This window comes from Equus caballus, chromosome 10 (assembly GCF_041296265.1).
Source record: "Equus caballus isolate H_3958 breed thoroughbred chromosome 10, TB-T2T, whole genome shotgun sequence".
Lineage (NCBI taxonomy): Eukaryota > Metazoa > Chordata > Mammalia > Perissodactyla > Equidae > Equus > Equus caballus.
Window position 1 is genome coordinate 17507684 of NC_091693.1, and position 15048 is coordinate 17522731.

The 15048-nt window shown below is 49.7% G+C and overlaps 1 protein-coding gene across 4 annotated transcripts in view; it reads left to right on the forward strand.

Moving 5' to 3' along the window:
• The window catches only part of ARHGAP35 (Rho GTPase activating protein 35), a 114286-nt gene that overhangs the window by 35497 nt on the left and 63741 nt on the right, over positions 1-15048 (forward strand). For all 4 annotated transcript variants that reach the window (XM_070223076.1, XM_023649975.2, XM_070223077.1 and 1 more), the window contains exon 2: positions 6274-10150. In XM_070223076.1, coding sequence (XP_070079177.1) covers positions 6467-10150 — 3684 coding nt within the window. In that variant the 5' untranslated portion in view covers positions 6274-6466. The remainder of the gene's footprint in view (positions 1-6273; positions 10151-15048) is intronic.

Below are 15048 nucleotides of genomic sequence, written 5' to 3' on the forward strand. Positions count from 1 at the left end.
TCCTCCCTCCTACACTGAACAGGAGGAGGTGTGTGGAGCCTGTACTAGTGGGAGCAACCAGCGGGAACGTCCTGGACAAATGTTTGCTCTTTGCTTCCTTTGTAAATGCACGGTTTTCTGCCCCCTTCCCCATTTATTATTTGAATTTGCATTGGACTGATAGGTAGAAATATAATTGCCACAATCAAATAGAGCTTTCTTTTGTGTAAAATGATCAACTCCTTAGTCAGTTTGGTGGCTAAGGAGTTGAAGCGGCAGTGTTATAACCAGTGAATAACGATGGTGGGATAAGAGATTCCGTTCCTCTGAGATCCTCACAGGTAAGAATGCCCTGTATTCATAGTCTGGGCCCAGCTGCCCTTCTTGTATTCCACCTCGCATGCGTGGGAATTCTGGTCCAGTCAGTCCGTCCCCACACGCAGCTGGTGCTTTTCCATTTTGGTCTCCATTGTTCATACCCTTTCACGTCTTTGGAATGCCTGGGCCATCTCTCCAAACCCTGCCGGTCTTTTATGAACCAATTTGAATTTAATTCCGCTCTACCCCTTCCCCAGCCTCCCCAGATCTAAATGGTCTCCTCTTCCTTTCTCTCGATCCCGGGTAATGGTCTATGCCATTTATTGTCCTGTGGCTTAGTTATTTTTTAAGTAAAAATATTGTCTCAAATAAATTAAGATTGTCATCAGCAAGGACAGAGCCCTATTTTTTCCTGTTTCATTACGTTGTCTTAGCTCTATAAATACATATTTGATTTGGTTGATGGACAGGTCAGTTCTCAGTTGTAAAGATTAGAGACTAGAGTAGTGCCAAAATGGCTAGCTCCTCTGAGAGGCTATGAAGGAAGGAGAGAGGTCCGTTGCTCTGTGGCTGGGCCATCAGGTCCCTGCCTCTCTCTCTCTCTGGCGCGAGAAGCGCTGTGTTGTGCTTGCTGAGTTTGACACGCTCGTTTCCTCAGACTCTTCTCGTGCGGTAGAGATGAGCAGAATCAGGGCCGTATTGCTGCACATTCCACCAGAATCGCGCAGAGGAAGTGAGGACTCATCCTGCATCAGTTCCTCCCACAGCCAAGTGCCCGGCGTGTCCTGTGTGCACGTGACTAAGGTTCTGTAAAGTCATCGGGATTTCACAGGTGAATGAATTGGACGGATAAGGACCTTGGACTTCACTTCCAACTTTTCTTCTCTGATTTGTCTAAAGTTTTTAAAGGAAAAACAAACACCTTAAGAACATATACTTTAACATTTATTAATATGAAAATGGAAACGTTGGATTTTTAAAGAATATTTCGTTTAAATTCAGTGGTTCAGTAGACCACAGAGAAGCGTCCTCTTCTTACTGGGGCTGTTTTATCCCATCTTTCCTGGCTCATTTAGAAAGTGAATTCCTCTAGGGAATTCTCCTGTAGGAGTCTCTCTTACAGGGAGAATGTTCCCAGTTCCCTCCCGGCCTGTGCCCGTCCTTTCCCCCTGCAGCTGTGAGTCTGATCGTGTGCCTCCTGAGAGCGCGGCATTCCCACCAGCTGCTCGTGTGTGTCATAGCTTTGAAAACCCGTTCAGAAACGCAAGGTGGGGAGAAGTACGCGGTATCAAGGAGGCTTAGAAAATGCTCTGTGCGTTCCGTCAGTTACCGTGCTTATTGCCATTCCTTTCTCCTACTGAGGTTAAGACAAATTATGTTAGCAAGTATTTTACTTCCTTTGCTAGCAGCTCCCTATGAAATTATTTTCTTGTTCTATGATTATATGATATAATATTATTGGTTGGGTGGTGTTCTGTATATGGTTGTTTGAAACTAAATGCATTTTCAGAATTGCTTGGCTATTCTCATAGGTAGAGATGGTAGTTTTGGTTATGATAATGGTGACATTTGTGTCTACAGGGCATTCCAGATCCCACAGTCCAGAGCCATTTCCTGCTGGGGGCGTGGCTCGAGGCTGCGGGATGGGAGGGCGAAGCTGTTGACCCTGAACTCGAGCAGTCATAGTAATGCTGGGTCACAGGGGCGTTTCTGTGTCCTGTGAAATGTGCACCATCTTGGGCACGTCACCACTTCTTGCCCTGGGTGTCCCGTGGAGCTGTTAAACAGAAAACGCCCTCCTCCTGCCTTCCAGTTGTGGCGCTCCTGTGGGGAGCTGGTGTCTTGGTAAACAGGTCACGCAAACAACTCCAGAAGCCTGGTGACAGGTTCCAAACAAGCGCTCAGGTGTTTGCGTTGTGTTTTGGTACACCATATGTTTCAGGCAGAGCATTGAAAATACTCCTGAAGGGTTTGCCTTTCTGAAGTAGTTGACTTACTCTGCACAACTAACTAAATGTTAGGTTCTTGTTTTTCTTTTTTAATACAGGTAGCTCTGTAAAGCTCAAGGATAAAAGGAGTTGACTATTTTAAGGAATACTTTTTCCCCTCTTTTCTCTAACTTTTCTGTTTTCAAAGGAGTAGTATTGGCCAATTCTTAGAATGGAAATTCAGATTTTGCTGTGTGATTAGCTGAGTTGCCCACTCAGAGTGCTGGTTCCATCAGATTTGAACTAAAGATATTGCAAAGTCTTGGACATGCCCTGTCTTCTACTTTCTGGTTCTTTGTGGCCTTCAGATCATTCAATTTAGTGACTCAGCTAGTTTTTTTTACCCACCTCTTAGAAAAGTCCAACGTGTTTGTGATCAAGCACTTAAGCTTATTTCCTTTAAAGCAAGTGTTGGAGACGTTTTTAGATTTCGAACAGTCTTTGTTTACCGTGTAATTCAGTCCAGTCGAGGAACTAGCAGAACTGTATTATCCAGACATCAGAGACAGACGTGTAAGCGAGCGTGCTTATTCCAGGGAGCCTGTTAGGTTTCTAGCAATGGAGGTCTCCAGGTGTCCGAGAATCAGCCCCTCCCGTGCCTGCCAGTGCTCGTCTTCCTAGCTGTTTAATTTAGTCGGTTCGAGGCATTGGCTTTGAATGTCTGTTGTTGTGTTCTTTTTTTTTTTTTAAAGATTTTATTTTTTCCTTTTTCTCCCCAAAGCCCCCCGGTACATAGTTGTATATTCTTCGTTGTGGGTCCTTCTAGTTGTGGCATGTGGGACGCCGCCTCAGCGTGGTTTGATGAGCGGTGCCATGTCCGCGCCCAGGATTCGAACCAACGAAACACTGGGCCGCCTGCAGCGGAGTGGGCAAACTTAACCACTCGGCCACCGGGCCAGCCCCCGTTGCTGTGTTCTTGAGAGCTGAGTGTTGCTTTCTCTCCTTAGCGTCCTTCAGGTGACCGAGACTCTGACGTGAGTGGACTGAATAGGATGCCACGCCATTTACAAACCGCACTGCAGCGAGCTGTCGAATGGGGAGTACATTTGAGTTTAGTTCAGAATGGAGTGGCAGTCTTTAGTTCTCGAGGGTTAAGAGCAGGTTAGTGTTTTGGCTTCCTGCGATCTCTGTGGAGAGAGATCGTTGGACCCACCGTACAGAGAAGTGGGGTGATGACCGGCGCAGGCAGCGGTCACTTGAAGTAGGCGTCACATTGCCAAATTGCATTTCACGATTGGTTGAGTGGTGGCTTTGAGTCCTGCCAGGCTCCGGGATGAGGATGGCTAGGGAGGGCTCTGTCCTGGGAGCACCTCGACTTCCTCACCCCTCCTCCCTGCGGCTCTGTTCAACTCTGGCCTCCTCAGGGACGGAGACACCATCGTAGACGTGTGCTACAGAGCAGCGTGCAAGAGCACTTGGCTTTGGTACAGAGCTTCCCTTTGCAGGTATCTCACCTCTTACGTGTGTAAACACGCTTTAGATATTCAGAAGCATCTTACGGTTTTGCTTGGGGAGCAGTCCCCCTGTGTCCCCTGGGTAAGCTGGAGGCCGAGCTCCCTCCCTGGCCGTGAGCCCTTAGGTTGTCTGGAGTCGTTGCTGACAATCATCCCGATTTCTCTTTTGAAAATGGTCAAACAATTTTTGCATACCAGTCTTTGTTTCCGTAGAGGGTTTGGCTTTCTGGGTTATCAAAGGAAGATATGGATGTTTGGGAAAGGCCTGTGACCTTCTGAGGTTATCATAGGGGAGAGCTGTGCTTCCCTCTGCGTTCTGCCCTCATCTCAGTCAGCGTAACGGGTGGTGGGCTGACTTCCTGTGGCGTTTCTTGTGAGACGGGCCACGATGACATATTAAGGTTGTGGAAATGCCGGTTCCTACCAGGCATAAGTGAAATCAGAGCAAAATTGCTCCGTTCACGTATTTTAGATTCTCCTCTTCGGGAGTATTTCAGGAGACTGTTCCTTTGGCCCCAGGCTCAGCAGTTGTGCAGTCGTGTGTACGCGCGCGCAGACGGCAGTGCCGTGTAAACAACGGTAGCCAGAAGACCATTTATGTAGAGGCAAAGACTCCATACTTTCCTTATTTCAGCTGGAAAGTTGCCGAAGACTTTGTAAGACGTCGTAACGTTTCATTGCTTCAGCGATTCAAACTTTAGGTCCTTTAAAGTGCCACTCGGCAGCCACCTTCTGTGGTTTCCCACAGCCTTCAGGAGGGAAGGAGTCCCAGCGCTGAACGTGGTTAAGCAGGGCCCTGCCCGCGTGCTGACGCCTCTTGCCCCTCTCCTCCCCGTGCGCACTTTCCTCCAGCTGGTTCCCCGGGGGCCGTGCTTTCCCTGGGGAGAGAGGGGTCTGCACGTTTCACTGTCTCCACTGCAGGTCTCACCTGAGACGGCAGTTCCTTCAGAAAGGCTTTCCTAAATCTAAAAGGCTGGGTTTGGGGACTCTTTAATGTGCTCTAAGAGTCATCCATTTATTCACCCCGTCAGGAAAGATTTGTGTGAAGCCCTGTGTCCTAGGCTTGAGGACACAGAAGAGAACCAGACAGGGTGGGCCTTACCCTCACAGACAGAGCCTGTGTTCCTGTCAGGGAAACCACTCCATATTCGCACCCTTTAAAAAAACTTTTTATTGGGAAATAATTACAAACTTATAGAAAGTCACAAAAATTAAAATAGGACAAAGGAATAGTCTGTGCACTTGACCTAGATTCACCTATTGTTAACATTTTGCCTCATTTGCATTCTTATTATTTCCCAATATGTATAATTTTTTTTTCTGGACTAGTCGTGTACGTTATGATCTTCCTCAAAATACTTCAGTGTGTATTTCCTAAGACTAGGGCTATTCTCTCACGTGATAGGTATCAACTTCATAAATTCACATTAACAAAATACTTTGATCTGGTATTCTGTTCATAGTCCAGTGGTGTTAATTGATGTGATAATGTCCTGTTTAGGCCCCCTCCTGCCCCCCCCCTCCCCCCCCCGCTCTGGCACAGAATTCAGTCTAGGCTCAGATAATTGCATTTAGTTATGACGTCTCTTTAGCCTCCTTTAGTCTGGAATATTTACATAGCCATTCTTTGTCTATTATGACAGTGATTTTTTTTTTAAAGTACGGAGTCCCCCAAGCCCCCTTCTTAATAGACTCGTGCTCGTTTTGTGTCTGTCTGCTGTTTCCTTGTGCTAGGTTGAGGCCCTGCGTTCTAGGCTGTCACGCTGCATAGTGCTGTTGTGTGCTCCCGGGGGCTCCCATCTGGAGGCCCGGGAGGTCTTTCTGGCCCTCCGGTGGTGATGAGTTTCATCGCCCAGGCAGAGTGTTGCCCGATTTCTCCACTGTAGAATTAGTTGGGGAGAGGGCATCCCTTCCCTTTGCAACTAATAAGCTCTATCAGGAGACACCTCGATTCCAGGCACATATCCTGCTCCTGATCAAAATTTCCCCTGCATTTAGCATCAAGTGATGCTTCTTGTCTGATCCAGTAGCATGAACTCCGGTTCTTTGGCAGTGACTTAGAATTCATGACTGTCCTTAATCATTGTGGTGCTTCAGGTGTCCCGGATCTGACCAGTGGGAGCCCCTGCAGGCTGGCTCCTGTGTCCTTGGGAGATGAGATGTCCTGTCATTTTTCCGAACACTTCCTTCCTTTCTTGCAAAACAAGATGTTCCAGGCTCATCTCGTACCATCCCTGCGCTAGTCCTGGAATCAGCCATTTTCCCAGGGAGCCCTCAAACCCTTGTTTTCGCACTTAGCACACTGCAGTGTGCTTCCTCATGTGTCTTCCTCCGTTAGATGTTGTGCCTCTGGGGGTACAGAGCTGTCGGTCTTATGCGCTCTTAGAACTTCACTCAGCATAAGGCCTTTCACATTCGATGTTGACTCTCAGTTTTTATTGAATAAGAAAATTGACTTTTGCTATAGTTCAGTGATTAATATTGGGTTCCAAAATTATGATGCTGATGGGTTTTCTTTTTTCCCTCCCATCTAGGAAGAAATGTTGGCTATTTGGCGATGAGAAGTGGTAAAAACTGACCTCGTCCTGGTATACAGGCACTACGGGACCTCACAATTTTGCTGCATGGGCAGCCGGCCCCCACTGATAATGTTGGGAAGCCATTGGGTCCACTGGAAAACACTAATCTGATCTTGGAAGTGGCTGATAGTGGCAGGATGTGTCGACGATGATGATGGCAAGAAAGCAAGATGTCCGCATTCCCACCTACAACATCAGTGTGGTGGGATTGTCCGGGACCGAGAAGGAGAAGGGCCAGTGTGGCGTTGGGAAGTCTTGTCTGTGCAACCGCTTCGTGCGCCCGAGCGCCGACGAGTTTCACTTGGACCACACCTCGGTGCTCAGCACCAGCGACTTCGGCGGGCGAGTGGTCAATAATGACCACTTTCTCTACTGGGGAGAAGTTAGCCGTTCCCTGGAGGATTGTGTGGAATGTAAGATGCACATTGTGGAGCAGACGGAGTTCATCGATGATCAGACTTTTCAACCTCATCGAAGCACGGCCCTGCAGCCCTATATCAAGAGAGCTGCTGCGACCAAGCTCGCCTCAGCGGAGAAGCTCATGTACTTCTGCACTGATCAGCTGGGGCTGGAGCAGGACTTCGAGCAGAAGCAAATGCCGGATGGAAAGCTGCTGATTGATGGTTTTCTTCTGGGTATTGACGTTAGCAGGGGCATGAATAGGAACTTTGATGATCAGCTCAAGTTTGTCTCCAATCTCTACAATCAGCTTGCAAAAACGAAAAAGCCCATAGTGGTGGTCCTGACCAAGTGTGATGAGGGTGTTGAGCGGTACATTAGAGATGCACATACTTTTGCCTTAAGCAAGAAGAACCTCCAGGTTGTGGAGACCTCAGCAAGATCCAACGTGAACGTGGACTTGGCTTTTAGCACCTTAGTGCAACTCATTGATAAAAGTCGGGGAAAGACAAAAATCATCCCTTACTTTGAAGCTCTCAAGCAGCAGAGCCAGCAGATAGCCACTGCAAAAGACAAGTATGAGTGGCTGGTGAGTCGCATCGTGAAGAACCACAATGAGAACTGGCTCAGTGTCAGCCGAAAGATGCAGGCCTCGCCCGAGTACCAGGACTATGTCTACCTGGAAGGGACTCAGAAAGCCAAGAAGCTCTTTCTCCAGCACATCCACCGCCTCAAGCACGAGCATATAGAGCGCCGGAGAAAGCTGTACCTGGCAGCCCTGCCGCTTGCTTTTGAAGCTCTCATACCCAATCTAGAGGAGATAGACCACCTGAGCTGCATAAAAGCCAAAAAGCTCTTGGAGACCAAGCCGGAGTTCTTGAAGTGGTTCGTCGTGCTTGAAGAGACGCCGTGGGATGCCACCAGCCACATTGACAACATGGAGAACGAGCGGATCCCCTTTGACTTAATGGATACCGTCCCTGCTGAGCAGCTGTACGAAGCCCACTTAGAGAAGCTACGGAACGAGAGGAAGAGGGCTGAGATGAGGAGGGCGTTTAAAGAAAACCTGGAGACCTCTCCTTTCATAACTCCTGGGAAGCCTTGGGAAGAGGCCCGGAGCTTTATAATGAATGAAGATTTCTACCAGTGGCTGGAAGAACCTGTGTACATGGAGATTTACAGCAAACACCAAAAGCAAATTATAGAGAAAGCGAAGGAAGAGTTTCAGGAGCTGCTTTTGGAGTATTCGGAATTGTTTTATGAGCTGGAGCTGGATGCGAAGCCCAGCAAGGAGAAGATGGGTGTCATTCAGGATGTTCTGGGGGAGGAACAGCGATTTAAAGCGCTGCAGAAGCTCCAGGCGGAGCGCGACGCCCTTATTCTGAAGCACATCCATTTCGTGTACCACCCCACGAAGGAGACGTGCCCCAGCTGCCCCGCGTGTGTGGACGCGAAGATTGAGCACTTGGTCACTTCTCGCTTTATCCGACCGTCTGACCGGAATCAGAAGAACTCGCTCTCTGACCCCAACATTGATAGGATCAACTTGGTTATCTTGGGCAAAGACGGCCTCGCGCGCGAGTTGGCCAATGAGATTCGAGCTCTTTGTACAAATGATGACAAGTATGTGATAGACGGTAAAATGTATGAGCTTTCCCTGAGGCCCATAGAGGGGAATGTCAGGCTGCCTGTGAACTCTTTCCAGACGCCAACGTTTCAGCCCCATGGCTGTCTCTGCCTTTACAATTCAAAGGAGTCCCTCTCCTACGTGGTGGAGAGTATAGAGAAGAGTAGAGAGTCCACTCTTGGCAGGCGAGATAATCATTTAGTCCATCTCCCCCTGACGTTAATTTTGGTTAACAAGAGAGGAGACACCAGCGGAGAGACCCTGCACAGCTTAATACAGCAAGGCCAGCAGATTGCCAGCAAACTGCAGTGTGTCTTTGTCGACCCTGCTGCTGCCGGCATCGGTTATGGGCGCAACATTAACGAAAAGCAAATCAGTCAAGTTCTCAAAGGACTCCTGGACTCCAAGCGCAACTTAAACCTGGTCACTTCTACCGCCAGCATCAAAGACCTGGCTGACGCCGACCTGCGGATTGTCATGTGTCTGATGTGTGGAGATCCTTTTAGTGCAGATGACATGCTCCTTCCTGTCCTTCAGTCCCAAACCTGCAAGTCTTCCCATTGTGGAAGCAGCAATTCTGTTTTACTTGAACTGCCAATCGGACCACACAAGAAGCGCATCGAACTGTCTCTTCTTTCGTACCATTCCTCGTTTAGCATCAGAAAGAGCCGGTTGGTCCATGGGTACATTGTTTTTTATTCAGCCAAACGTAAGGCCTCCTTGGCTATGTTACGTGCCTTTCTCTGTGAAGTGCAGGATATTATCCCCATTCAGCTGGTCGCACTCACTGACGGCGCTATCGATGTCCTGGATAATGACTTAAGTCGGGAACAGCTGACCGAGGGGGAGGAGATTGCTCAAGAAATTGACGGAAGGTTCACAAGCATCCCCTGCAGCCAACCCCAGCATAAGCTCGACATCTTCCACCCGTTCTTTAAAGATGTGGTGGACAAAAAGAACATCATCGAAGCCACTCACATGTATGATAACGCTGCCGAGGCCTGCAGCACCACGGAAGAGGTGTTCAACTCCCCGCGGGCGGGCTCGCCGCTCTGCAACTCCAACCTGCAGGATTCCGAAGAGGACATCGAGCCCCCTTCTTACAGCCTGTTTCGGGAAGACGCATCGCTGCCCTCTCTGTCCAAAGACCACTCTAAGCTCTCCATGGAACTGGAGGGCAACGACGGGCTGTCTTTCATCATGAGCAACTTCGAGAGCAAACTGAACAACAAAGTACCTCCACCCGTCAAACCAAAGCCTCCCGTCCACTTTGAAATTACAAAGGGGGATCTGGCCTACTTAGACCAGGGCCACCGAGATGGACAGAGGAAGTCTGTGTCTTCTAGCACCTGGCTACCTCCGGATGGGTTTGATCCTTCTGATTACGCCGAACCCATGGATGCTGTGGTCAAGCCAAGGAACGAAGAAGAGAACATATACTCAGTGCCCCATGACAGCACCCAAGGCAAAATCATCACCATTCGGAATATCAACAAAGCCCAGTCCAACGGCAGTGGGAATGGTTCCGACAGTGAAATGGACACCAGCTCCCTGGAGCGAGGCCGCAAGGTGTCCATCGTGAGCAAGCCCGTGCTGTACAGGACGAGATGCAGCCGGCTGGGGAGGTTCGCCAGTTACCGAACCAGCTTCAGCGTCGGGAGCAATGATGAGCTGGGGCCCATCCGGAAGAAGGAGGAGGATCAGGCATCCCAAGGTTATAAAGGGGACAATGCCGTCATTCCCTATGAAACAGACGAGGACCCGAGGAGGAGGAATATTCTCCGCAGTTTGAGAAGGAACACTAAGGTAAGAGGCCGGGTTAGGAGTGAGTCATAGGAGTGGCGTGCACAGTGTCTCGGCGAGAGCTGACTGATGAGGACGGTGGTGTTCAAGGATAACTTATTCTGGTAGAAAAACTGCCATGTGTGTGTGTATGTTTACTCCTTGTCTGACTTAGCTTAGAAAGATAAACAGGGTCTCAGACAGCTACTACTGGCGGCTCTGAAGTAGTAAGGACCTTGGACAGATGGCCTGAGTTGTCTTTGTCCAAAGCAATAGTTAGGTAATTACCAAAATGAGGGTAGAAGCTGTCAGCGACCTGACAGGTAGCCAAGCTGGTGACGTTATGCTGCCTCTTCCTTCACTGAAACACCAGAATCCAAAATTGCCTGCCCCCGTCACTACCTGCTGGACACACATCTCATCCATACACCTCCTCATTGCTCCCTCTGCCCTTTGCTGAGCCAGACGGGCTGCTGCATCTTGGGTTAGGAAAGATCGGGTGATGATTTCATTTGTACACACGAATCAGTGAAGGGTCTTCAGGTACGTAAATGAGAAAGAAGCTTGCCACTGTGAGTTAGGAATCTGTGTCATGTTTGTAAAGTTGGAGCGCCCTCCAGCTCTGTGCTGGAAGTGAGTCGCTGCCATATCCGTGAGAGCCTTAGATTAGCTTAGGGACCGCGGTTGGGGCAGGGAGCGGGAGAGGAGGAAAAAAGCTGACCGGATGGATCATGAGTGTCAGGCCTGCTGTCAGCTGTCGAGGCCGCAGTCCCGCGTGCAGCAGCAGAGGAAGTCTCTCTGTCTTCTGAGGATTGCAGCGTGCAGGGCAGAGCACCCTGTCCCCTCGGGCCTAGGCTTTGAGAGAGAGAAGAGATTTCCCGACTTTTTCTTTTTCCCCCCTTTAGAGTGGGGGGAAATGCTATTTGTTTTTCAGAGAAAGACACGGCGGTGAGATGCCACCATGGAGCTGTGTCACATGCCAGCCCCTGGTCAGCGTTGTGATACACAGAGTAATTTCTCTGTGCTGAGTTCTTTCGCTCCTCTGCCTACCATGAAATGGCAGAAAGTAAAGTTGCTTGTCTGAAAGTATTTCAGGGGACTTTGGAAGAGAGGTTGCCAAAAGCTTGTGTTATTGCGAGACGGACCCAATCAAAAGGATCTGGAGCTCAGGCTGTTTGGGGAGCTGACATCTGTTGTCAGATAGCACCTTGATGCCAGTGCTGCGGCTCTTAGTAGCTAAGAGGGCCCTTGGAGACGGAGGAACATGGTGCCGTGGCCCTCACAAAGAAAATGTATTCACGTTGGTGCCCTGATAGCATAGCGTGATCCCCGGTCACCATCCACTGGAGCTTCCAGAATGTTCTTAGCCATGCAGTTTTGGAAAGGGCAGGACGGTATCGTTTTCCCCTCCCCTCTGAGCTGAATGTTAATAAATATCATGGGCATCTTCTCCGGCTTGGTTTCCCCTCAGTTTGCTTTTCCACTTGGATTTCTTCATCTGCCTTTGGTGTCTCGTTCTCTGACGGTTGGAGTAGGCAGGCCCAGTTCTGTTCAGGAAGCCAGACAGGAGCCTCGCCCCCCTCCCAGTGTTCCCCGAGGCTCTCCTGTGGCGCGATCCCGACATCCAACGCTTTGAACGCTGTGACTTTCTTTCTCCGTCCTCCGCTCCCCAAGCAGACGGCTGCCTCAGAGCTTCCCTGAATGCTGGCAGTCTTCTGATTTGGGGTGTTTGCACACCTGGGAATTGAGAGGGCGGCACAGTAAGCACACTGTGAATTATAACAATTTTTCTGACTTCCAGCTGCATTTTAATACTTGTTGAAAATAGTGCTTTTAAAACACATTCTCAAACAAGCCATGCTTTACAGAACACACGTTGTGGGCTCGGCAGAAAAGAGCTGGTTGCCGTGAGCCTGGGAGAGCGCTGGCCCTGCTGGTCATGGCACTCGCTAACCCGGAGCCTCCTTACCCAAGGCCACCAGGTCAGCACGCAGGGAGGGCTCGGCTTCCGTCTGTCCCAGTTACGGGGCCACACCCTGCAAGTCAAACAAAGGTGATACCTCTGGCCCAAGAGCAGTAGCGTGCCAGAAGTCAGCTCGGGAGTGCCCTTTGAGAGGAGTGCGTAAAGGTGGGGTTGTCTTTTCCTGCCCTGCAAGATGGGGCTTTGAGTTGAGGTAGCTGCTTTGTCATCCTCATGCTGCAAAGATGAGCACAGCCTTCGTTCGCCTCCCGGCTGGGGCAGACCTCTGTTAAACTGCTGCCCTGAGAACACGGACTGACACTTGTTTTACTGGAAGAGCGAGATGCCATGCAGCAGGGAATGCCAAACCAGCCCCTATGTGGGGAATTTGGCTTTTGATTTTTATTGGCATGACAAAGCAATACAGTGTTTATTTGAAGTGCGGGGGGAGCCAGTTGGTAATGGAAAGCGCACTTAGTGCCTGCTGCATGCCACACACCACTGGGGAGGCGGCACAGACGCTTCTCGCCAGCCCTGCACAGCTCCTGACAATAAGTGTCTGCCCAGGGGGCTGTGTAGGGCAGAGCAGAAATCCCACGTTGGGGGCAGTTAAGGAGGGGGTCAGGCTCTGGGAATTAGGGACCCAAAGTCAAGTCCCAGCCCTGCCACCTCCTGCCTGGGACTTTGGGCCCGCAGTTCACCTCTCCGTGTCCCTTTGGCCAGAGGGAGACTGTAGTAGCCCTGTCCTCATGCCTTCCTCATTCAATTGTGAGAAATGGAGTTAAGATTTTGCATGTAAAACACTGAGCTTACTGCATGCTGGATAAGTGTTAGCTATCATTATTATTATTTAACTAGACCTTGAGGGCTCAGTAGAACTGGAGAAGTGGTCTGAGGTGAGGAAAGGCTCGAAAGTGAGAAAACATGCACGTCGTAGTCGAGGAAAGCAGAAAACTGGTCTGGTCTAGCAAGAGGTTGAGGGACCAACATTGTCCCTCCCTTTTGTGTGAGTGTTAACCCGGTGTGGTACTGAGCTGCTTTCTCAGCACTTACCCTAGCAACAGCCCTAACGACGACAAAGCTGTGCTCTGGATGCCGGTGTGATGTGGAGAAAGAGGGATTGCTGGGCACCCTCGGCTCATTTGCTGGATTAGCTCCTTACTGTAAATGGGAGTGGGTGTGGGGGGCTTGCTCTCGTTCTGCGGGTGGAAGTGCGGGCTGTACAGCTCGCTCTCCTCTGGGTCGTTTCCCCGCTGAGCCGTTAGCAGCCCACCCTCATGGTGGGAGCCTGCCGCGCTCCGCTGAATGAGGCTGGAAATCTACGATTGCACTTCAGCGGGCCCGTGAATAGGCGCTTTGTCTGTAAGGAGTTGTTGCGCATGGTCTCTGTCTCCCAGTGCCATGCGTTTGCAAAGATGAGATCAGGACCGACAGGGTCTTATTTTAAAGCCAAAAAACAGGCTGGGTGCCTTGCTCTACAAAATGCGCCTCTCGGGCAAGCTCGAATTGCCGAGTGTAGTGCGTCTGACCACGGATTTAAAGAGAGGACATTATTGGCTGTTTACTCTTCTATCTGATATGCTCTTATTTTTGTGTAAAAAAAAAAAAGACACAACACAGAATGATAAAGAAAATCTTTCACACACTGTAGCTACCACATGACAAGACAACCTATTGAAACGCAAACCAATTCAATCACGCATTGTTTGGTCTATAAGGCACCAAGTAACCAGTTTGACAGTTTGTGTCCCCCCCAGTGAATTGGCTTATTTCACTGGATTCAGTGAATTGGCTGGTTGTTGTGGCTTTGTGTGGACACAGCTCTCACTTTGTGAGGCCGAGAACGGAGTTAAAGTTTCCAGTGTGAATAAAAACCAGCTGGGGAACTGGACCGCTCGCTCCCCAGGGAGGGCTGTTGCATTTTGACAGACAGGCTGAATGGTATGAAATATGAGCTCTTTGTAACCTGCTCAGGAAGGACTCTCAGTGTGTGCTTCCGAAAAGGCTCGTCCTCCTCGGTGAGCCTGAGGCCACCTAAACACCTGGGTCTTCAGAATGGGGTGAGGGTGCCAACTTGACCTTGGGTTTTCTGATTCCGGAAAGAATTTTATTTTTTAAAAGAAGTACTTCTGCTCCGAAGCACATGCTCGTTCATTCTTTTAGACGGGAAACATTCAAGGCATGGGCATTTAGTGAGCACTTGCTGTGTACCTGGCGCTGTGCTAAGTGCTGTACGTGTGGCAGCTGTGTTGGGCTCAGTTTACAGACACGGGGGTGACGGACTTTAAATGTGCACTTAGACCAATTTTGAAGGTTACTAGAGGGGAGGACGGGGTACTGAGGAGTTAGGAGTTTTAACCTCAACTAGGGCGTCCAGGAAAGCTCCGCAGGGAAATAGTGTCTAAAGCTGCGGCTTAAAGGGGGCAGGCAAAGTCAGCGAAGCTGGGGGCTCGTGGAGAGAGCTGCTGAGAAAGCAGTATGGAACTTGGAGCTGCAAAACTTGGCGGGTCCAAAGAGTTGAGAGAAACCTGGAGCAGCTACTGCAGAGAGTAAGGGGGAACCAGGCCGAACAGCAGAGGGCCTCAGGGGGCGTGTGAAAGAGTCTGTGCTTTCCCACTTCGCTGAACACCTGCTGTGTGCCAGGCACAGTAGCAGGCATTTTCACATCAGTTCGTCACCCATTTCTCTTATCAGTCTTAAGGAAATAGCCTTCAAAATCCTTGTTTTAGAGACGGGGAAACCGAGGCTGAGAGAGAGAAAACACCTTGCCTGAGTTAGCGTGTTCCTAGGTGGGGGAGCCGAGATTCCTGACCCCCAGTCTTCTGACTTCCGCTTCCAGGGGGTTTTTAGAACGCAGTCTCCGAGAGAGTAGTCTTCGATAGCCAGGCGCACATTCGGGCCACTCAATCAGTCCAGTCAATTTGTTCATTTCAGACAAAGGACTTGGATTATTATCTAAGAA